This window comes from Phalacrocorax aristotelis, chromosome 9, assembly GCF_949628215.1.
Source record: "Phalacrocorax aristotelis chromosome 9, bGulAri2.1, whole genome shotgun sequence".
NCBI lineage: Eukaryota > Metazoa > Chordata > Aves > Suliformes > Phalacrocoracidae > Phalacrocorax > Phalacrocorax aristotelis.
This window is the reverse complement of record NC_134284.1, coordinates 558,643-580,865: the sequence shown is the minus strand read 5'-3', so window position 1 is coordinate 580,865 and position 22,223 is coordinate 558,643. Positions and strand designations below refer to the sequence as shown.

The 22,223-nt window shown below is 43.7% G+C and overlaps 1 protein-coding gene across 4 annotated transcripts in view; it reads right to left on the bottom strand.

Moving 5' to 3' along the window:
* Positions 1 to 22,223, bottom strand: part of ACTN1 (actinin alpha 1) — a 91,189-nt gene continuing 68,966 nt past the window's right edge. For 2 of the 4 annotated variants that reach the window (XM_075103118.1, XM_075103121.1), the window contains 13 exons: positions 18,115 to 18,207; positions 16,758 to 16,988; positions 16,084 to 16,231; positions 15,346 to 15,496; positions 12,819 to 12,927; positions 12,187 to 12,327; positions 10,002 to 10,184; positions 9,129 to 9,263; positions 8,088 to 8,267; positions 7,011 to 7,157; positions 4,980 to 5,060; positions 2,722 to 2,880; positions 1 to 889 (listed from right to left, as the gene is read on the bottom strand). In XM_075103118.1, coding sequence (XP_074959219.1) covers positions 731 to 889; positions 2,722 to 2,880; positions 4,980 to 5,060; positions 7,011 to 7,157; positions 8,088 to 8,267; positions 9,129 to 9,263; positions 10,002 to 10,184; positions 12,187 to 12,327; positions 12,819 to 12,927; positions 15,346 to 15,496; positions 16,084 to 16,231; positions 16,758 to 16,988; positions 18,115 to 18,207 — 1,917 coding nt within the window. In that variant the 3' untranslated portion in view covers positions 1 to 730. Of the gene's footprint in view, positions 890 to 2,721; positions 2,881 to 4,362; positions 4,429 to 4,979; positions 5,061 to 7,010; positions 7,158 to 8,087; positions 8,268 to 9,128; positions 9,264 to 10,001; positions 10,185 to 12,186; positions 12,328 to 12,818; positions 12,928 to 15,345; positions 15,497 to 16,083; positions 16,232 to 16,757; positions 16,989 to 18,114; positions 18,208 to 22,223 lie in introns of all 4 variants that reach the window. The other 2 variants (XM_075103122.1, XM_075103119.1) reach the window with 2 other exon arrangements.

Here is a 22,223-nt window from a genome sequence, read left to right as displayed (position 1 = left end):
TTTGTTATCACAAGAAATTTTTAATATGGTTTGTGACAAGCAATATCAAAGTTATCAACTCTCAAGCTTCATGTTGTGAAACCAGACAACTCGCAGCAACAAAAAAAGTTGTGCACTGATAAACATAGGAGGAATATTGTATTTTTTTAATTAAATATGAAAATGAGCTGTGTACATTATTTTTTCCTTAGAAAACACAGCAATTTCAAAAGTTTATCATAAAATATTTTCATGAAATGAGTGAACCAGCAAACAAATGCACTTGTGTGCTTTCCCCCCTCCCAAGATACGTGATAAGAGAGACATACGCAAATGTAAAAGTTAACAGAACAAGTGGCGTTTTGTTGTTTGGTTCTTTTTGGAAAAGATGGAATGTAACATTGTGCTGAACTTCCTATGTCACAACAAAAAATATTTGGTGCAATATTTTAACATTTTCTTTTTAAGTTTCAATCTGGTGGAGAAAAATACCTTTTTCTATAATAAAATATGTCTGTTCTTTTTAAAACGTAACTTTTTTGCACAAAATAATTTTGTAAACTGTCATTTCAAGGGCAAGGTAGGCGGTCCCATGTCAATGTCCTCCCCCCCCACTTAAAAATGTGATCTGTTATCTGAAGCTAAACAGGGAAACACAAAAAAGAGCGGAGCAGAGGCTGCTTTGCAAAGAGAAAGAAGGGCGTGTTGGACGGGGGAGAGGGGAGGGAGCATGTGGTGGGACAGAAAAAAGTTAAAGGTCACTTTCGCCGTAGAGTGCCGTGGAGAAGGACATGTAGTCCAGGGCACCAGGTACAGCATCACCGCCGTTGTAGGGTGCCATTCTAGCAATGCAATATTCAGCCTGATCAGGAGGCAGTTCCCGCCGTAATTCATCCACAGTGATGTAGTTCTGCAACGAGGACAAATGATAAGGTGATTGTTACTTTCAGAAACTGACCTTCCTCAGAGGGACAACCATGCCCTGTCCGCCCTGGGGCAGCAAACAACAGTCACGGACAGGACCCCAACAACTAGACTAGTACTGTACACCCACACAGGGAGCTCTCCGCTCATATGCCTTGGTAGGAAATGCAGTCAGTCTCCACCATTTGGACAAGAAAATGTTTTTTACAATGGAGAGAAAGAATGCTTTTTGCAGGAAACACTGGCACACCTAAAGAAAAGACCTGGGGGTAGGTAAGGTGTTAGTGTAAGACTGTGCCTTCCTGTTGACAATGGAAGTCCTGCTGAAAGCAAATGGGAGGAAGCAGAAATTTCACTTGGACCCCGTCTCTCACTGGCAGGAGTCGCTTGTGCTGCTTGGGAGTTGTTCCCCCTCTTCAGAGCAAGGACAGGAGCCAACCCCACTAGCTCTGACTGGTGGCACTAAGGCAGACAGCAGACAAACACTTCGTATTGCTTCCACAGTTTCCCCAACAATCCTTGCCTTTCACAGCCACCATTTCTAATAAGCAAGCAAAATTTCCTATATAAATTCGGCTTCTGGAGACTCACTGAGCTGAGATAAGGTAGCTTGGCTTCTCTCCATGCAGTAAGTAACAATAGCTGCCTGTTTGCTAACTGGTATGTTGTCTTTGGCTAACTGATTCATGGGCATTTGCAGTCGTCTGAATAATGGTTCAGGTTTCACGCCGTCTCTCTCTCTCCTGTGACTTTTAATTCTTTCCCCCTTACCTGCCTTTCAGTTTAATGATTGAAATGAGTAAGAGGTATTTTTCTTCATAATGAAATACTGTCTGATTCATGTTAGAGTCACCAGAGCATATTAAACACTGACAAATATATTTAACATACTGTACAGAGTAAAAAAGTTAGTAAGTAATACTGTATCCAAAAGTACCTATTTATTCAGTGATTAGCTTATCTGAATAATGTGGAGTTTTCAGGCAATAGGACTGGCTTCAGTCAGGTAGATGCCTAAAGGATGGAAATCATGAACTTCTACATTACAGATTATGAAAAAGATTATTAGTGAAACAGGAAACCAGTACTGGATGTAAGGGAAAGCCATTACAATCTGAGAAATGGTATCCCACTTTTCAAGTGAGATGAATAAAATCATTAGCAAATATAGAGATATATTAATACTGCATGCACATATTATTTGTTCAATTACATAAAAGATTAGTGGGGATTGTTATATGAGAAAAATAAGATTACATAAATATTTCTATCAGCTGGTTCCACTAGTGATGCAAATTTAGAAAATCAATACTTTTAGTATCATCCTGTGAGTTTTCCTACTTTCAACCAATTTCTATTATTAAAAGATGCCCCTCTTGCAGATACAACACATCCTCAATGAAAAATATACTATTGATTGTGTAACAACTGATAGTGACACATGTATATCTGAGAAAGATCATCTCAAGTTTACAGCAGTCAGTAATTAATAGTTTTTCAAGACTAATCAAGAACCATCTGCTGAATTCGTTCATACATTTTAAAATAACAAATCGCAACCAAGCTGTTAATTAAATTTTTAAAGTAAGAGTGGGCAGCAAAGTTCTGACTGACAGCTGAACAGGACTTTCAAGTGCCTTGGCAGGTTGCTCATTAACCCACACTTTAGCCCTGCACTCCTCCAGCACTGCACAATGTTCCTGTGAAAATACCCTCCATGCTAGAGAGTGCTTTCCTCGACACTTTCTCTCAGAGACAAGAGAGAAAAAGGAAAGCAGGAGCAACACAGATGCAGAAAAGGAAGGTGTGGAGCCTGACCTTATCTCCAGCCAGGATCTTGAAGGAAGCCATAACCTGGTCAGCAGTATCTGTATCTGCTGTCTCCCGGGACATGAAGTCGATGAAGGCCTGGAACGTCACTACACCCAAGCGGTTAGGGTCGACGATGCTCATGATGCGGGAAAACTCTGCCTCTCCCTGGAGAACAAGAGAGTCATGTAAGCCTGGACATTTGGGCAGCAGTGCTATGAAAGTGGGAAGAAACTGTTCAGCAGCATATCTCACAGCTAGAAAAACAAAGCCAAATAGAAACCATTTCTAATTGCTTTATCAGGTCATTCTTTTTTAGCTTGGTGTTATGTACAAATGCTTCCCACTAATTTGTCCTCTGGAATAAAATACTGTAAGCTGTGCCTCAGGATAACATCCAGCTCCACCTAGCTCTAGGACAATGCTCCTATCAGGGAATAATAGATGCAAATTTCTCTGTAATACATGTCATGCTAGCTGTCTGTAGCAATATTTGAAGATCTGTGTTCCTCAAATCCTTTTATTTACTAGAAGAGAACTTTTACAGTTCTCTTCAGCTGCCAGAGCAGAAACCACCAGAAGAAGCACCTCTGGGGTCTTTAATAGTATCTGGTTCATCTCAGCCAGACAGGCTTTGGAAAGTAGGATTTGGATATCTGGAGTGGCCCAAGGAAGTAGCCTTTACAGGGAAGATCCTACAGAAGTATGCTACAGAGGCAATAACCTTGTAGCATACTTTTCTGCATTTTTTTTTTTTTTTGGCATATAAGCAGAAGGTAATCTATTCCCATCTCCAGGACTCCTTCCTCCCCAGGTAAGGAGGAGGGGAGAGCAGAGCAGAGTCTCCTCCTGGGAACAGGTTCTTCTAGCATATCTAGAACAGTATACCTTCAAGAGTAATTAAGGTATCTGATCAAATATTACTGCAGCTTGGCACACTACACTGAAATGTCTATATTCATACTGGGCTGATGAGTAAGATGAATGAACATTGCTTTGTCTGACATCAGGAGCAAAGATACTGAGAGTACAGCTGAATATTTCTGCACTATGCTCTCTGCTGTGTGATAAGCATCAGTCTTTAGTGAAGCTGTTCCTATTACTTATCATGCCTCTCAAGGCGCCACATGTTACTGTTCTGAATATGCAGGTACTCTGGTGAGGGAAAAGCTTCAGTGAGGATGACTGGAACTTGAACTTACTTACATGTACAGGAAGAGAGATGTGAAATAAATGACAGGACTGAGAGGAGCAGCGTTTGAGTGTATTCAGAAATCAGGTTGTGTATACTTCCAGATGAGTTCAATTGATGCTTAGTGCTGGGGAGGTTGTATGTGCTATGCAGAGCGCAGGTACTGATACAAGGAAGTTTATTGTTTCTTCCACTTGTAGCTACACAGTTTGATAAATATAATCCCTATTTGAAACACACAGGACTCAGGCAATGATTTCCATTTTTTTACCTTCAGCTACCACTGTGAGACAAGAATTTTATATGTACAACTAGTACTAGATTTAACATCCATTGCTGATAATTCTGGAAAATAAGGCTGTATTTACCTTGATTCATTCACTACACATTCTCCCTTTATTTTTGAAGGTGCCTACGAGAATCACTTTGAACAGGACTGACAGAGAGCTCTACATTACCATATTGTAACCCATGGAGATAAGGCAGGCTCGGAAATCTTCACAATCCATCATACCAGTCTTCTTCTACAGGGAATGATGCAAAGATGGAAAAAGCCAAGAGGGAAAAGGTAGACAGTCCAGGGAGAAATGAAACCACAGGAGACATTACAAAGAATGAGTTTCAGGGGGGAGGAGATGGAAGGAAGGATTTACAGAACAACGAAAAACAATAGAGGAAAGGTAGTTTATGAAGCCATGAAGAAGCAAAGGTGGTTTTGGACATGGAATAGTTTACACACAAGGAACATATTGATGATTAAAAACAAAGGAATGAAGATATCAAGCAAGACAGGTTGAGGGATGGACAAGAAAAGGAGTGTTAAGTGACACAGAAGTAGATGGAATAGTTTGAAGACATAAAAGGAATTCTCCCAAGACAAACAATTAGGGAATTAAGAAGGAATAGATACCAAAATACATTTAAGGAGGAAGTAGTATAGAGAAGTGATGCATATATATAGACAAACACAAGAACAGCAATGACAGATGGATTAAGACAAACAAAAAAAGAAAGGAAAAAACTGTTATTTTTCACAGTTTAACACCTGACTGTGTTCACCACTAGCATTCAGTACCTGTGCATCGTTTCCAATATCGTAACCCAAGCTGATGAGACAGGCTTTGAATTCCTCAGGGCCAAGTGTGCCGGAGTGGTCCTGGTTATGCGGTGTGCCAGGCAGCAGGACATGCAGTGCCAGTGGGGTGATGGTGTGGGGCAGAAGGAAGGGAGACAAAGAGGAGATCAAAGGGAGATGGAAGGACAACAAACAGGTGCACCATGCAGTGGGTGAGGAGAGAGGGAGAGGAAGAATGACATGCAGATAGAAAGACAGGGAAGAAAAAAAGTGCACAACATTAGATATCACAATGACATTTCTCCTGAGATGTGCTAAAAATGCTCTTGGAACAGTTCCTTCTCAGAGAGCTCGTCACATCTTGACAGCATTTGAATGACAAAAACAGTTGATGCTCAGAAGCCTCAAGATCTCCATCTCCCAAGTAAATTATTCATGTCACTACTTGTTATCCATAGTGCCAGAAGCCCTGTGTTTCACTAGTAACCCAGAGTGCAGGTAAGCAGGCAGAGGCGGTGGGAAGCATTGCCTTAATCTTCTAAAGTCCCACTAAAGGAGGAGGTGAGGGCAGGTGTGTTTGGCAACACACTCAAGGAAGCTTAGGGCATCCCGGGAACAGACAAGGAAAACCAGCTGAAGCTCAGGGGAGCAGTATTAAGGCTGTATTTGAGAGACCTGCACATGAGGTAGAGCTTTGACTGGTAAAGCTATTTCACTTGAATGAAATAGCTCTGCAAACAGCACTGCTGTACAGCACAGCACAACACAGCTTGGCAGCTACTCTTCCCTTTGCTCAGTTCTTGTTCCCCCAGTGTTTGGATGTAATCATTAAACTATACACAAGCTACCACAGGAACTGAGAATCCCCACAACAGCCTGCAGAATTTCAGCTCAGGGCAGTCCCTGAGAAGAAGAGCCCCTGCCTGCTGCCACCATCTCTGGCTAGATCAAGGAAGCTACAAGACAGGACAGTAGGGCCAATTCCAAGTGACTTTTCTCAAAAAAATCAGCTTTTAAAGTTAGCATTAAGCCTTTATGAATCAAATACACAGTTGAAGATAAGAAAACCATGTTCTCTCTGCATTATCATTCAGACTGTTGCGGAGGAAGGGGCAAAGATATGAAGGTCAAAACATATGGGTCCCTCTGCTACGAAAAGAAACCACCATTTTGGTTTTTCTTAGGCAGTTAGAAAAGGGCTGAAATAACCAGTGTTCAGCAATCTGAAAGTGTGGCCAATCTCTGCAGGCAGGCTGCAGCCCTGTTCTCTGGATACCTTTCAAACAGTCTGGCTGATGGAGCAAGTGGTGGAGAACAACCTATATTTGCATCACTGACTTGGTATCTCTGCAGGCTGCTCATGGATTTCCAGACAGCGTTGAAGGGGTTGATAATGGAGCCAGTTTCAGGCTTGGGCTGCTGCCTCTGCTTCCCTGCATGACACCTTTGTGATTCGGGTTGTAAACGGAAGAGCTGCAGACAGGCTGGCAAATTGAGGGGAGGATAATTTCCTTTAAGGAATTCCTTTCTTATTGTACCCGCTAGTGCCTTGGCATGTATTTCCACAGTAAGGCAAGGCAGGCTTTACATCAGGGTTTATCTACGTCATGCAATGCAGTGGTGCATATAGTTTCTCCTGTTTGCTCCTGTTTCTTCAATACAGATTTATGTGATGGTACATCAGTGGAAGACAGCTGCTCCAAATACCTTTATAAATCAAGATAATAGTCTGCTCTCTGGAAAAGACGGGGTGAAAGTCTACTTTCCTAAACAAGCCTTCAAACTTTCTATATTTTAGCTTTATCAGGAAACTTAGCAGTTTAGTTTCCTGTGAAGATACACTTCTCCTCCCAGGCTAATGGTCACTTAGTAGTCTTCACAGGAATGACTGCTCCACAGCAGCAGCGTTTTTAAGAAGGAAACTTCTTCTATTGATCTAGTTTTATCACAGTGACTGTTTGCTTTTTATTGCACTGTGCAGCCTACATGGAAGCTTGTAAGCTTACCAAGCTGCAGTCAGCAGTGACTTACCCTGTCAAAATGGTTGAAAGAAGCCCGGAACTCATTCATCTGTTCCTGGCTGATTCCTTTGGCATCACGGGTCAGAATCTGGTTTTCCACTTCGTTGATGGTTCTAGCAATTGTTGTTAGTAACTGTTCCCAGCCCACTCGGATATGCTGGAAAAAGAGGACAGGATAATTTTAAAATTAAAAAGTAGCTCTTCTGCTTCTGAGGCCAATGGATCAAATGTGCCACTTGTTGCAAATTAAGTGATCCTGGTGGGTGGCCAAGGCAGGAGAAGTCCATTTGCTCAGAAAAGCTTCCTTCCCATCTGCTGCATGAGCCAACAAGATGTTTAAAATCTGAATTTTGATGGAAAAAAATATTGAAGAGGCCAATTCCTGATCTTAAGGAAGCCTTGGTCCTATTACAAAGTTCCTTTGCCTTGTCAGAGCAAGATACTGGGGGCCTTTTACACAAATAAGAATCAAACCCAGTGCTTCTAGGACTTAGCTGGGCAGAAAGTTCTCCTTACCAAGAAAATAAATAAACCACAGTCCTTGGAAGACGCTGGCGCTCCACTGCCTCTGCTGTTGCTTAATGGAGAGCTGGCCAGAAACCAAAAGACAAGTTTCAAAGCCTGTCTGTGTTCTGCTGGACTCATGCTGAACTCAGATTGCTTCCAAGAAACCTCACATTGTCAACAGAAAGCCAGACTCTGATTTTAAAAAGCTTTTGTTGGACTTTTTTCTTCTGCCACGCTGTGGCAGCTCAAAATCACCAGCACTCCCCTGGTCTTTCTAATCCCAGCTAACAGGCTGCCACAGCTGGGTGGCAGGAGAAACAAGACCAGCCAATTTTCAAGCAATACTGTTGATCTCATTCAGGTTATTTCTGTTATCTGTATTTGGAAGTACATTGGAATGGGTTGGCATGAAGTACAACAAAGCAAAAAAAAAAACTCAGCAACATGTTGTTGCATGCTTGGCCACATTGCCAAGCTTTCCATTTTCCTGAGAACCACAACACGTTGCCAGAGCTGGATGTGGCTGATGCTAACTGGCCACAGCCGATGAGGCTGTCTGATCTGCTGCCAAAACTTTTACCTCCATGGTGTAGTTGGTGTGCTTGTTGTCAAAGATAAGTGCTTCCTGGATCTGTTGGTGGTCTCCTTCCAACTGGTCAATCTTTGGTTTGTAATTCACAATGCTTTTCTCATACTGCCGCAAGTGGCTGAGCTGGTCCTCCAAGGTCCCATGCATCTCTATGGAAATGCGGCCAATCTCCTGCATTAGCAAAGCCAAAGGAGTTAGACCCCATTGGAAGAACAAGCCTCAACATGCTTGATATTTATTGCAGCTATTTCACACTCACACAGGATGATGATTCAAAAAAAAAAAAAAAAAAAATCTCATGGAGCAGTTACTTTAAATGAGCCAAAACAGTGTCAGCAAAAAATTTAGCAGAGCCCTGAACATTTTCCAAATGAGGTTAGTCACATGAGATGTGTCTAATACAAAGACACCAAAAAAAAAAGAAAAAAGAGGACTGCAGTCCATAAGCTATTAGTGTACTAAGCCAGGTCGTTTTCTGATGTACTGTCTGCCACTAACTTAGACCCTTCATACAAACATATTTCTGTAATCACTCTCTTCTTCACAGCTCCTGCCATCAGTAATAGCTTTGTGTTTTTCCATTTCATCAACTCCAATTCCTTTAACTCAAATCTTACATAAAGAAAGATGTCCCTTAAAAATGTCTCCTCTGCTGATGTTTGATATGCTAATTGTATTTATTTTGTCATGCATATCAAGACGATTGCTGTGAAAGCAGTTACATAAAATATGCTTCTGATGTAGGGTCTTTAATTTGCTGCATATAAACACAACTTTATTAAAATACCAGTGTTCTCCATTTTAAGTCATGCTTTTTATCTCTGTACTAAACAGTAAAAAGTGCTTGTAAAAAGTACAAGCACTTCAGTAACTGATATCAATCCTGGGATTCTTCATATTTTCTATGAAAGTTTCTCTTGCTGCAAACTGAAGGAAGAATGACCATGACGGTGGTCAAGAAGGACCAACGATAAGAATATAAGTGATGATCACAGAGGAAAAGACACTGTTTCAAAATAAGCAAAGCACTACCTCCATCTTGGTCTGGATCCAGGGTCCAATGACATTTGCCTGTGCACCAAACTGTTTACGAAGTCGTTCATTTTGCTGCTGGCGAGCATGTTCTTCCATCAGGGCTTGATCCCGTCTGGGAACCAGTTGCCGCACCTACAGCAAAGAGTAACAAAGCGCACAGTTTATACATACAAAGGCACATGTATAGTAAATGTAGAAATTGCCGCAAGGAAGGGAGGAGTGGGTGTTTGCACTGAAAACAAGCAGTCATACGGTTTAGGACAGGGTGGGAAAGCTCATGGAATGTGAATCCTATCTGCTGTAGGATGCATGCTGCAAACTCATCTCGGACCATGGAAGACCAGAAGAAGCTTCCATTCACTACTTGGGTTTTTGGTGGCTCATATTAACTCAATTGCAGGATCCTGTTCAGATCTCGCTTTGGTGATCTTGTTTGGTAGTAAGAACCATCAGCACAGCTGCTATGGAGAGTAGCTGCTCTTTCAGGATTACAGCAAGGGAAGACTACTTGGCTGCGGAGATAAAACATCTGAAGGGTTGAATGGTGAAAAAGGATACTGACTCACATGCCATACTTACTTGCTTTTCAGCTCAACTGAGGACTGAAAACCTCAAAGCTTTTAATTTAGCATCTTTCATTATAAAAATAGCAAGTAAAAAGGATCTGACACCCTTAGGGATTGATATGAAAGACCTCCTCCACTTCCCAAGCACATGGCAATTGAGTCAAAAACAAATGACCAAAAATCCTAAAAGCTCAGCAGTAAGCATAAGAGGGCAATTGACGAGTAAGTAATCCACTTCCTGGCGTCCCACTGATAGAGCAGCAGCATCCTCACGCACTAACTTGCAAGGCTGGAAAGAACTCACGTGTTCCCATTTGCCATTGATCTCCTGCGGGGTGATTGTAGTGTAAGGATTTGTTCCTGCCATGTTGACATGGTATGTCTGGACAATCTTTGAGACTTCATTGTGGATTCCCAGGATGGCCTGTCTCTCCTTGTCGGCATCTGGCAAAGTGGCTTTGAACTGTTCATGGGCTGTGGTCAATCCCTGCAGAAGAAAGGCAGCAGCAAAGGGAGGGTAAGAGCATTAGTCACTGAATAGCTTCTTCAGCAAATATATCCCTGCAGAAGTGACTGCAAAAGTTTATATATTCCCAGGACACAAAGCAGGCTACTCTAATATTCTTTTCAAGTTCTCTCAGCATCACTAAACAGGCTGCTTCAAGTAGTTAAATGATGTGAAGTCTTGTTTTCCCTCTGTTTCTGTCCCGTGACCAGTGACAGAGATAACATCCCAGAAATGGTGGAATAAATCTGGTTCATAATTTAGGGGGAACTATTTCTCCAACACTGCTCAATGACTATCTGTCAGCCCCTTTGGGAAGAAGATCTGACTACTAGCATTACTTTAAAGCAGTCATGTCTCATTAGTGTAAATGTGCCATGTTTTTTGTCTCCCACTGGGTACGTACTAGTTCTACACCTAACATAACTAGAGACGAATAATATGAGTCAGATGAGTCACATTCAGTCTGATCAGAGTCAGTTAGAACTAGGTGAATGTCTTCCAGCCAACAGCAAACTCGCACAGGCAACATATGCTCCTGCTGCTGGAAACGAGCTCCTTCTCCCTGAACAAAACAGGGTCTTTCTGTTCCCCATCTTGCTGCGGTGCCCAGATTGTCCTCCAAGGACCGACGGTGAGGGCACGCTTGCTGGTAGTTTGTGGACAGCTGAGAAGCCAGTTGGTCCTGGCTCATCTCCCACTGCTTCTACAGGCCTTTAAGGTACTTCATCCCAGAAGCCTGGAGGATCAAGACGAGGAAAGCAAATGCAGGGAAAGAGGCAGCAAAAAGAATCGGGGACAGAGAGGCACGTGCACGGATAACCAAGGGAACAGTGTGGACAGAAGAGAGAATGAAAGTAAACTGCATGATTGACCACTCTCTTACAACACACACACTGTAACTACTTTTTGTAAAATACATTCCTTACATGGTGACTCATTATTTTGCAGCTGCTGCAGTGGCCAGAGATGTAATGCAAGTCTTGGGGGGCTGGGAAAGATACTGCAGTCACAAAGAGATGATGGAAGTGTTTAAATGCTGTTCAGATTTGCTCAGCATTATGAAAGACTTAATCAACCCCTTTGTTCAGGAGGGAAGGGTGGACACAAGTCCACCAAGACACAAGTAGCAGCTCAGTAACTGAGTTGATACCAGGCTAGGGCTATTTTATTACCCCTCCACCCTCCTGGCTGCCGTGTGTTCTCTGTTGGTCTCCCATTTGTTGCCTCACTGATGGCCATGTTGCTGTCAGTCATTCCTGCAAAGAGCTTACTTGGATTTTTTTTCATGAGCCAATCAAGCTGGAGAAATAGAAATACTGACTGCAACCCAGGGAAGAGTACTTCCTGCTTTCAAAGGTCCAGAAAATTACCTGTAGATACCTCAACTTGCTTTCCTAACACCTTTTCAGAATGGGGAAAACTGAGATACTGTCTCTGTTGTCTTGCAGGATGCAGGAAGACTTTCACTTCAAATGGTAATCCACGACCAAAGGGGACAATTCTGATCTTCCTTGTATTCAGCACCAAAACCTAGCTGGCAGCTCAAAAACTTCCCTCACGGCACATCCTATCACATAGGGCCAAATGACCTGAAAATGACATTTTATGGGACAACTGACCTGCAGACCTGTGAGCAGCACTAAGCTTGGCTCATGTGGGTTAAAAAAAAACCCACAAGATCCTAAAAGATTCTCTCAATTTTCAGACTTTCATTAATAAGACTGTGGAGTTACACTGAAAAATCCACTTTCATTTCTTTGTGTCTAGCTAGGATGGCATAAGCATGTTTCATACATACTGAGACCCATTTTTGGGGCAGAAATCAATGAAAAACTTACTCCTTTGTGTTTCTCTTGCTAAGGCTCATTCACTAGAGCAGAAGAACCAAAACATACCCTGCAAACTCAGCACCACTAGGCACCCAGGAGACCCCTGACTTCTCTCTGTCCCAGCCTGACTAGTAAAAATAACTGCTCTGTACCTGGATCTCCTCAATGGTGTGAACAATGAATGTGTCCTGCAGGTCCTCCATGGCCCCTTCCATCCAGTTATTGAAAGGGGCAGCTCGTTTGGCATATTCCAGGTACAACTGGTCAATCGTTTCCAGTAGCTTCTCTGTCCTCTGGGCATGCATGAAAAAAGAAAGAAAAACAGGAAAGATGGTTAGAAAAGAATAATCACATATATACGTGGATTATCCAAACCGCTCCTTCCTTTCAGACCTCCTTGGTGCACCCAGGACTGTACTATGGTAAAAGTCTTTCTGCTGTTAAGAGATTACACACAGCATGGATTTCCTCCTCTGAGGGAAAAATCTGAGGTCCTTTGAAGTAAAACAAAACAAGGGCAGTCTTTTCAAGCAGAATGAAACTACAAAACCCAGAAAAATAGAAATAAATCAATAGCCTGAGCAAACGAATGGCACCATTATTGGGCTGTAAGGGGAAAAGCAGGCTAAATATACTAAAATTTAGGCCTTGTTTACAGACCGGGATGTTCTAGGAGTGCACAAAAGATCTGAAATTGATTGCTCGTGCCCACTGCAGCTTCCTTCCCACAAACAACCTGACCTACCCACATAACCCCAAAGGTCCAACTTGTAACATGTCTCACCTCCAAGGCTTCTCGACGTTTCTGGGTTAGGGCACCTAGATTATCCCACTGATCACAGATCTTCTGGCACCTGGCATTGACACTGGGAGAGTCGTAATAGTCCAGCTCGCTATAAGGAGTGGGGAAAAAAAGGACAAGAAGTCAAATAAAGACCTTTTAGAAAAGAAAGAGAAACCCATTAGAAATCTTTATCAGCCTGAGGACAGATGCAGACAAAAAGCTCATGGTCTCTGCAAGTAAAGCGAGCCAGTAAGACAGCAGTATATAGTTTTGGGGACTGTATGTTATGGTACCTCAAACAACACAGAACAGGAAGAAAAACAACCACCACCCAAGGCCTCAACAAACACTGCTGCTAACTGCCTGATAGGAATAACTTGGCGCTGGGGGAAGGCAGTATAGACTTTTGCTCAAGCTGGGAATAAGCAGGCTATAAGCAGACTATGCCCCTGTATTCTGCTTAAGAACATCATGCATGCTAACTATGTGCATCTTGTACATCAGAACGAGCAGTGAAGATTTTATTATGAATGCAAAGAAACTGTTTAAAATAGTTCTAAAAGTTGCATAGCATGGGTGGCAAGGAATAGCTAATTTACACAATCCGTTCATTTATTTAGGACAATCCCAGAATTACAGTGTAGGTTTCTCTCCTATATGCCTGACAGGGATTGCTTTGCTGACATGTCTATAGGCTGGCACTCATGGAAGACAGGCTGACAAGTGTATGGCTGGGGAAAGAAGAGCCAGGCGGCAAGCTGAAGCTTGTGGTCTTGTATTGCTTTGTGCTCTTCGTTCTGCACATGGTCAAAGATGGAGAAACCTGCAGGAAGAGGGTGACCATCCAAGCTGGGAAGTGTCAGCCATGAAAAAGAAAGCAGAATAACTCACTGGGCTACTGAGTGTGTCTGATCAACATTTCTCCAAGTAGTAATGCAGGTTGCCTTGCCTGCCCTAGCCTTGTTTCCCACCACCATTGTATCGCCCTCCTGAGGTATGTGGGCACAACTGTGGAGTCTTGCAGTAAACTAGCCAGGAAACCGATTTGTGCTAAAAATAACCTCTTTGCTGGGTTTTTAATCCAGATCAGTTCCTTGGTCTACTTTGTTGCAGAGCCAGCACTGCAGACGGAAGAACTGCTTCTGAAAGCCTGGCTTGTAACACACCTGTGCGGGACCACTACTGCTGGGGAGGGGAATGTGCTGTGTCCCCAAATACGCCTGGCATGGACAGCTGCATTGGCTTCCTCCAGACTCTTTCCGTCTCCCTGGCAATGTATCTCTGGGGGGAAAAGATTTCAGGACCTGGCATCTTTGCTGAGATGGAAGATGGCTTTTGGAAGGACAGCAGAGCCCACTGTTCTCATACTTTGGAAGAAATCCCCTCTCCCCCAACTTAGGGCCCACCCTCCCCTATTGTTCTTAGAGCAGCAGCTGCTTTGGCTGGCATGTAGCATGTGCTTTGGAAGTGGTAGGTCAGCTAATGCTTGCTGACTAGCCAGCCTCGGTTTTAATCTTACTGACATGGAGGATTGCCTTGAACCCTCCTCCTGTTCCAAGGTCAATCCCAGAGCAGACAAGGCAGCAATTCTGTAAATCTGTGTTGTTAAAGGAGGTAACAGTCTTGATCCAATAATCCCAATTTTTTAGAGAAAAACAGTCCTTCAGCCGAAGAGTACTGATCTTAGCCCAGACAATAACTTGAGATAGGCCAGTGTGATATATAAATATTTTTAAAATAGGAAACAAAGTCAAAGCCAAGTTGTTCACACTGTTTTTGCCAAGAAATGTGCATGCAGGGTTTCAAAATATCTCTCTCTGTGCTGCAGAGGCCAGCTTTTTACCTGCCTGCTATCCCTAGCAATCAACCTCCCACCCTGAGGAGACCCCAATTTCTCCCGGTAACCTGCATCACTTGTCACTCCAGGAAAAGGAGTGGAGGTGACAGTTTCCAAGCTGGGGGAAGCAGGGAGGGAGCTGAGCTGCTGTGACAATGCCCTGGAGCAAGTGCTGACCATAGTGCATAGGTGCAGTACTCCTGGGGCAAAGGGATAGGGTGGTAGCAGAGGCCACGATTGGCTTAAGCATCAGCAGATTTTTTTCGTGACAGAATAAGGAGCATTTTTTTGATACAAGAAAGCAAACTGAGAGGCTGGAATCCTCTTTTGTTTCCTTCTGTGCCTGGAAAAACATGACGGTGTTATAACTCTGAAACCTAGCAGGCGCCAGTGGCAGGTCAGGCTCTTTAGGAAAGGGTTCGCAGAAGCATTAAAAGCTGGAAGAGGATGGAAACTTGGCTTGGGAATGTAATTCTGCCACCCCCTCATCAGCACCCACAATTTATCCATTTTCTGGCCTGCTCTTCTGGTGCATCCAGATACTGGAGAGAAGTATCCTAGATACTGTTTGGAAACATTGGGACTTCCCAACATTTTTGGGGAGTGATTTGTGGCTCTCCAGAGGGCAGAGGGCAAAGCTGATTAAGCCTTTCTGGCCCCAAGGATGGGACGTGCGCTGGGGTCCCGTACTTCAGCTCTTGTGCAATAGCAGCAATCTGTTCCACGCGGTCCTGGTGTGCAGCCAGGTCACTCTCAAAGGCCTCATGTTTCTTCAGCAGGGCCTTTATCTCGGAGAGGGTAGCAGTTTCGTAATCCTTCTGCTGCAGCATTGCTTCCTTACCTGGGGAGGGAGCCAAAGGACAGTAGAATGAAGGACAGGACCCAACTCCCCCAAAGCCAGCTCCTCCACACTGAGGCAGCCTCAGGGGCCCTCAAAAGGGCATCTGCCCAACTCCAGACACTCTGCCCAAGGCTTTCCCTCACGTGTGCTGGCCCAGAGACACAGTCCTCACTTTCAAATCACAAAGTGTGAGTTTGCCATTAGCAACAGAGAGGGCATATAGTGCAGCTCAAGCCAGCGCTGTCACGGTTTACACTGGACGCATCTCAGTACAGGCGAACTGGGCTATGCTGGTCCTGTAAATGCCAACTGTAGCATTTACCATACGATAACTTTTCCTCTGCTCTGTAGCTCTTTTCTATCCAAAGTTCTCACTTTGCAACAGTTACGGAATGCTGATGTGGCCACATAATGTAGCAGAACAGAGATCAAGCTGATTTTCATGCATTATTTTCTATTAAAATAAGAAATTAACCTAGCAGTCTCAAGAAGAAAATCTCATGGAAGGACCTATGCATGATCCATCTCCTCCCTACATAATGGACGGCACTGTGTCAGGTAATAGGAAGCATGTAGGTTGGCATTACCATCTGTCCAGGACTCATGAATGGATGCCTTCTGCCGGAACTTCTCTGCCAGGTGATCCAGCCTCTCTAGCCTCCGGATCTCATTCAACAACCACTCCTCATAGCCCTTCTCAGCCTGCTCTAGGCCACCCCAGGCATTGTTTATATCCTAGAGACAGGAGCACAAGAAGAAAAGGCAGGTTAGAAGATGGGGGGGGGGGAAGGTGTACATCAGTATTAGTCTCCATGAGCCACATGGCTCTAGTTGGTTGGAGGGAGTGGATGGGATCTTTTAATCTCACAGGGATGTGCACACAGATCAGTAAGATGAAGTGCCAGGCAGGACTAGCAGTGTCAGGATATACCTGTCCACACAAGAGTCCCTCTTGAAACACTTCCCCACATGAAACTTCAATAAAACCCAACCATTTTTCAATGAGAAAAAATGAGGCACCCAGACATGTCCTTATAAAGGCATGCAACTTGTGAAGAGCCTCAGAATATGGATTAGATACAGGGAAGCAATGATCACTTGACCCTCTCTTATTATGGTCTCACTGAACTGTATTCTGTAGGGTTCATACCACAGAGTAGGTTACTCTGAAGGTGGGCATTCTCTGCCCACCCATGGGCAGAAAAGGAGTCCCATTTTTCAGGCATTGCTGGGGTAAATACCAGCAGTTATCCCCACTCACCGAGACCATTTTCCCTTCTGAAGGCATGAAGGCTGGCCTGTTGCTGAGCCGCAGCTTGGTCTGCAAGGTGTTGAAATTGATCTCGAGTTGGCACTTCTCTTGGACCTTGGGGGGCTTGTGCAGGCGGCGGTAGTCCCGGAAGTCCTCCAGTTTCTGCTGCATGGCTTGCATGGTGTTCTCTGGAGCCCGGTTCTCCAGCCAGGGGATGGTGCGACGAATCCACTCCAGCAGCTGAAAAGAGCAATGACAAGAAGCCTTGAACTGAAAATTGTGTTAAAACTATGGGTGATCTCACCAGGGACCGTTTACTTTTATGTTTGCTGTCAGAAAGATTCTGCCACCAGCAGGGCTTGTAAAGAAAAGCTTGCCAGCTTTTTTGGAAGTACTTTTTTTTTTTTTTCATGAGTAGCCCATTCCCTACCACACTAAGCAGTACTGTTTGTTGCAGCGCTGCCAATCCAACGTGCTTAGGGCATAGCTTTCACAGAATCAGGACCAAACTATGTCCTCAGATTACACTAAAGACTTAGAGTTTTCCTGAACTGTTGCATAACCAAAGGATGCTGTAAATCACATTATCTCCAGAACGGTCTGACAGGAGGAATCAAGTTCTTGCCTCCAGTTACACTTTTCCCACCCTAGCTTCCTTGAAGTGTTGCTTTTTGAATAGCCCTTCTTAGCAAACCTATTTGGGGAGCCAGCAAAATGCTAATGCAATGGGCAGTCTACAGTGTGAGTAGTGTCCCATGCTTTTTAGACCAGGCTGAAATCAGGCTCATAGGCTATGTTTGCCCTTCTTTCTCCATCTTCCCTTCCCTACTTATCTTCCACAAACACACTCCAGTCCACATTTGGTCACTTCTGTAGTTTCACAGCTGTCAGTCTATCAGCCTGACAACCAGACAGTTTCCAGCTTGTATCTTACACAGATTCTTTCTATCACCAAATGCGTATTTCTTTCCTCAATTATCTCTAACTTCCGTTCTCTCTGATCCAGTTCCTGACCTGATTTGATTAGCATAAAATTTGTATGAAAGATATTATGAAGTTGTATAATCCTGAGGAATGCAAGTTAAACCAGCTTGATTTCTTCATTTACTTTTAGCATTTCTGTGGCTGCTCTTAATAAACTGAGAAACTCAAAGCTGCTCTACGGAAACTTTCTGTTTTGAAGTAGATTGCTCTTGCCTTTAAGGTAAGTTCGATCTTTCATTTTTCTCATGCTAGAAGGGGAAAAAACAAGAATTTTCCAGGGAAGCATGGGCCAATAGCATTCCCCAAGGTTAGCTATCAGCATTAAATGCAATTCCTTTCCACATACCACCACCCAGAAACCAACAGCACCATGGACACCTACATCACTGGCCAGTTTTTCGTAGTCTTCCATGAGCTGTTCATTTTCTTGGTTGACTGCCAGCACTTTGCAGATACGATTTGCTGCTGTCTCCGCCTGACGAAGAGAAGAAAACCAGAAGGGAAAAGCATGAAAAAAAAAAAAAGAAAAAGAAAAAAAACCCTAAAGCTTGCAGTTTAGCTTCTTGCTACATACCTGCAGGTAAAATCTCCTACCCTTAGCTCTAGCAACCTGTCTGTGCTTCAGAATGTCTGTTCTGGCCTCTTTGCTTTCCATCTGACCTTCTGTAATAATGTATTTTTCCCTTCTCAGGTGAATACATTCCTTCAGAGATTCTCAGCTGTACTGATCCCACCCTATGTGTTGTGAGACAACCACACTTCTATGCCTTTTCTGAAGCACCTCCTAGAAGAGGTCCCCGTTCTTTGCTTCCTACCAGAGGAACCCTGGCTGCCTCTTTACAAAGAAGGAGGGTTTCTGCCACCAACTCCACTTCCCTCACCAGCATTTAGAGCTGCAACACCAGTAACTGAGTGGTGTCAAGCTGATGAGACTCTCTACACATGATTTTCCCCCAGGGAAGAAATACTTAAACAGAGTTAATCCATAGAGTGGACTTTGGAAAATTCCTGATTTTGTTTGGAAGAGAAAGTGGTAGATACTCCTTCTAACCTTAAATCCTGCCCAGCTGTCTTCCAGCTTTCCCTGTACTTCTGGCACTCATTACAGGACCACCTCCTCCAGCATCTTGCTGCATGACACCTACCATGTATTCAGGGTAATTTTTTTTCCCTTTCTGGGTAATCTTTCTGCTTACGCTCCCAAAACAAGTCCCACCAAAAAGAGCCTGTTGTTACAATTTAGGGTTTTTTTTTTTTTCCCCCCATTGTGGGACAAAAACCTTATTCTCTGCAAGGAGCTGAACACATTAAAACATTAATTTGGAACAAAGTAAGGATCAGAGAAGTCCCAGCTATGAACTCAGGAGCAATCAGTCCGTCCTGGAGTACCATACATGTGTTTGGCATGGGGACCATACAGCAGGCTGATCTTTGCACAGCATGTATTTGTGGATATCAGCTCCCTTTATCATTATCATAGTGGGTGCCATGCCACAAAGCCTCAAAGGATGTGCTCCTGTGATGGGTGTCAGGATTGCTCAGCACCCTTTTACCGCAGTACAGCTATCCCCCTGGTGCCTGGGGAACCCACAGCACCCCTATGGAGTAGTCGTCCTACAGAGGTGAAGTGGAGATGAAGAGGAGACGGCACATGCCAACACTACAACAGGCCAATTGCGAATGCTGTGTCCTGCCTTAAAACTATGTGTGGGACTGATGCTAAAAGAAGTTTTGCTGAGCTTATAGCTGGTGAGTTTAACCTTTTTCTATTTTTAAAAGGCTTTTTATTATCTGTTTATTCAACCTCCAAGGCCATTTAAGAAAAATCCTTTAATTTTTGCAGCTGATGTGATGCAGCATGAAAAGCAATGGTCATAGGCTTTACAGTGATGTATGGATTGCTAAGGTCCCAGGGGATCTGGTGATCTTAATAATTTGTAAGAAGCTGTAAAAACATATATTCAGTTATCTGTGCCTTCACTAAAGTGGGCCAGCTAGCAGATACACAGATATTAACTAAAACACATCAGAGGGACCTGTACAGGAGAAAGAGCAATTTCACTTAAAAAAAAAAAAATCTCTAAAAATTGCAAATGATGGTTACATTTAAGAAAGCTTGTACTTTGATCTGTTTTTAACTAAAGTTTGTATGTTAATGGAGTGCTTTTTGATTTCCAGAGAAAACTTTATAGACATGGGATAAAATAGTATGTCAAAAAAGACATTGCCAGAGCCCTTCCATGATATGCCTAGTGACTGCAGGGAACTGGTGGTGCCAAATGTTTATCTCAGTCATCCCAGTAGAGATGGTCCCTGTACACTCTTTTAACTTTCTTCTTTTTAGATCCCAGGAGCTCACTGCAGCAGCATCCAGCTCTGTGGGAGTGACCCCATTTCACAGAGGCATATTTACATGTATCCAACAACAGATTTCCTTCAGCTGCCCAAGTTTTTAAATATGTGTGTGTCTGTATACGCATGTTGAACATCTGTCCAAACACAAAAGCCCTCTGAATGTCAGCAGTTATGACATTATTTGTGTTATCCTAATGGCTGAAGTGTAGAGGCTTTCCCTCCCCTACCAGTTGTAGCTTCCCAATGGTTCTTGCCTACTCCAGACTGCTCTATGCAACAGGATGCTGCTGCTGCAGCAGTAGGAAAGGCTCTGTGGCCACTGTCACCATTAATGTCATAAGCACTAACTTGCTCTGAGCAAGGTAGGACAAAAGGATCCCAGTGCTTTCAGGTAACCTCCACAAATACTTGCCATACTGCTGCTGATCTGTGGTGATGGGAACCTCAGTAAACACTTTCATGTAAAAGAAGAGCGGCACACTAAAATGTTCACATGAGGCCAAGGCAGCTCCCCCTACACCTTCATTAGTGGAGCAGAAAACGCCATTTTGGCTTCCCCACACTACTAAAGGCAATGATGCATTTCGGATCTCAGGCTGGCTGCAGACGTGCCAGGATGTCCACGAGGCATGGAGCAGCACTGAGAAGGTGCACCATCCTGGGGTGTAGAAGCTGCACACCTGTATTCTCAGAGAACCTGTGTGAATTGATTAGCTTCAGTGCAGAATCATCCTGACACAGTATACTGCATGCACTCAGAGACTGTGGGGAGGACAAGCCCAGGGCATTCTGCTCGATACCAAACTGCTGTGTGATATCCGTGTAGCGTTTGGTGGTCTCAAAATGGAACTCCGAATAGCCAAAGTAGCAGTAATTGCTCTGCCTTTTGTCTTTTCTGTACTTCTCAACCCTGACTTAGGCCACTCAGCAGTCCAAGTGGGGTTAGCTGTCTCTCTAGTCATGGATCCAGGTCTCTGCTGAGGAGGATCATAATGGAAGGTATTCCCACAATGCGCTACATAGGGAAGATGCCTGCCTGTTGCTGTCCTCTGGCCTCAGAGGACCACCCCAGAATACTGTACGCCAAACACAATCTCTTAATACAATGGTAAAAAGTTAGTTAGACATTTTCACCCCAGAAATCTAGTTTACAAAATATTAAGCCAACCAGTAGTTGCATGCATTTAGTGTGAAAGTCAGAAGCAGTTAGAAAACAAGCAAACCAACCAAAGCAAGTATACCTACAAATATACATATATATATATATATAAAAAAAAATGGCATAAAGAAAAAGCAGCCATCTACACACACGTCAGGCTTGGGGACCCTGTACCTTCAAAGGCTCAGTATAAGAGAAGTAAAAGAAGCAGAAAGCAGCTCATGGGACTTCCCCTTCAGGACTGGTGGCAGTAATGAAAAATCTGAATGAAAAATGGAGCGATATCACAGTAAGTCACCTAACCACACACAAGGTGGCAACACATTATAATCTAGGCTGGGGCTTGTACTCAGTGATCACTTTGCATTTGCCTGGGGGTTTGAATTTGTGTCACTCAGCAGTTGGCTAACATATGGCTAGGGCAGCTCCCAAAAGGAGCTGTGCCCTCCCTGCCAGGGCACAGCTGAGTCGCTGGCCCATCAGGACTGCTAAAAATTAATAAATTATTAAATCTTTTATCTTCCCTATAAGCCAGTTAGACTACATGGAACTGAAGCTTTAATAACTAAGAAGCTCCATCTCTAGTTCTTGCTCCAGCTACTTGGTTCAGGTCCTGAGACAGTAAAACATTGTTTTCAGTTATCCCAGGAGACCTAGCATCCACCTAAACTGCTGACGAGAGCATGGGACCTGCTGAGCAGGTTTCTAAATCATGTAACGCCACAAAGAGAAGAGGAAGGACTGGCAAGGGGCATGGCTGCTCCTGCAGCAGGCCACAACCCTCCTCATAGTGTGGTTTGCTGTTTCCTCAATCTGGAGTTGTTTGAGTTAAGCAGACAGCATTGAGCAGTGTCTCAGGGGCACCTGGCAAACAGCAGGCCTTATCACCAGGCTGGCATGAGTTCTAGGACTACAGTCTTTCTGGGCAAGTATCAGCTGGCCAGAGCTTGCAGCCTGGTCTTAAGGGTTTTGAACTA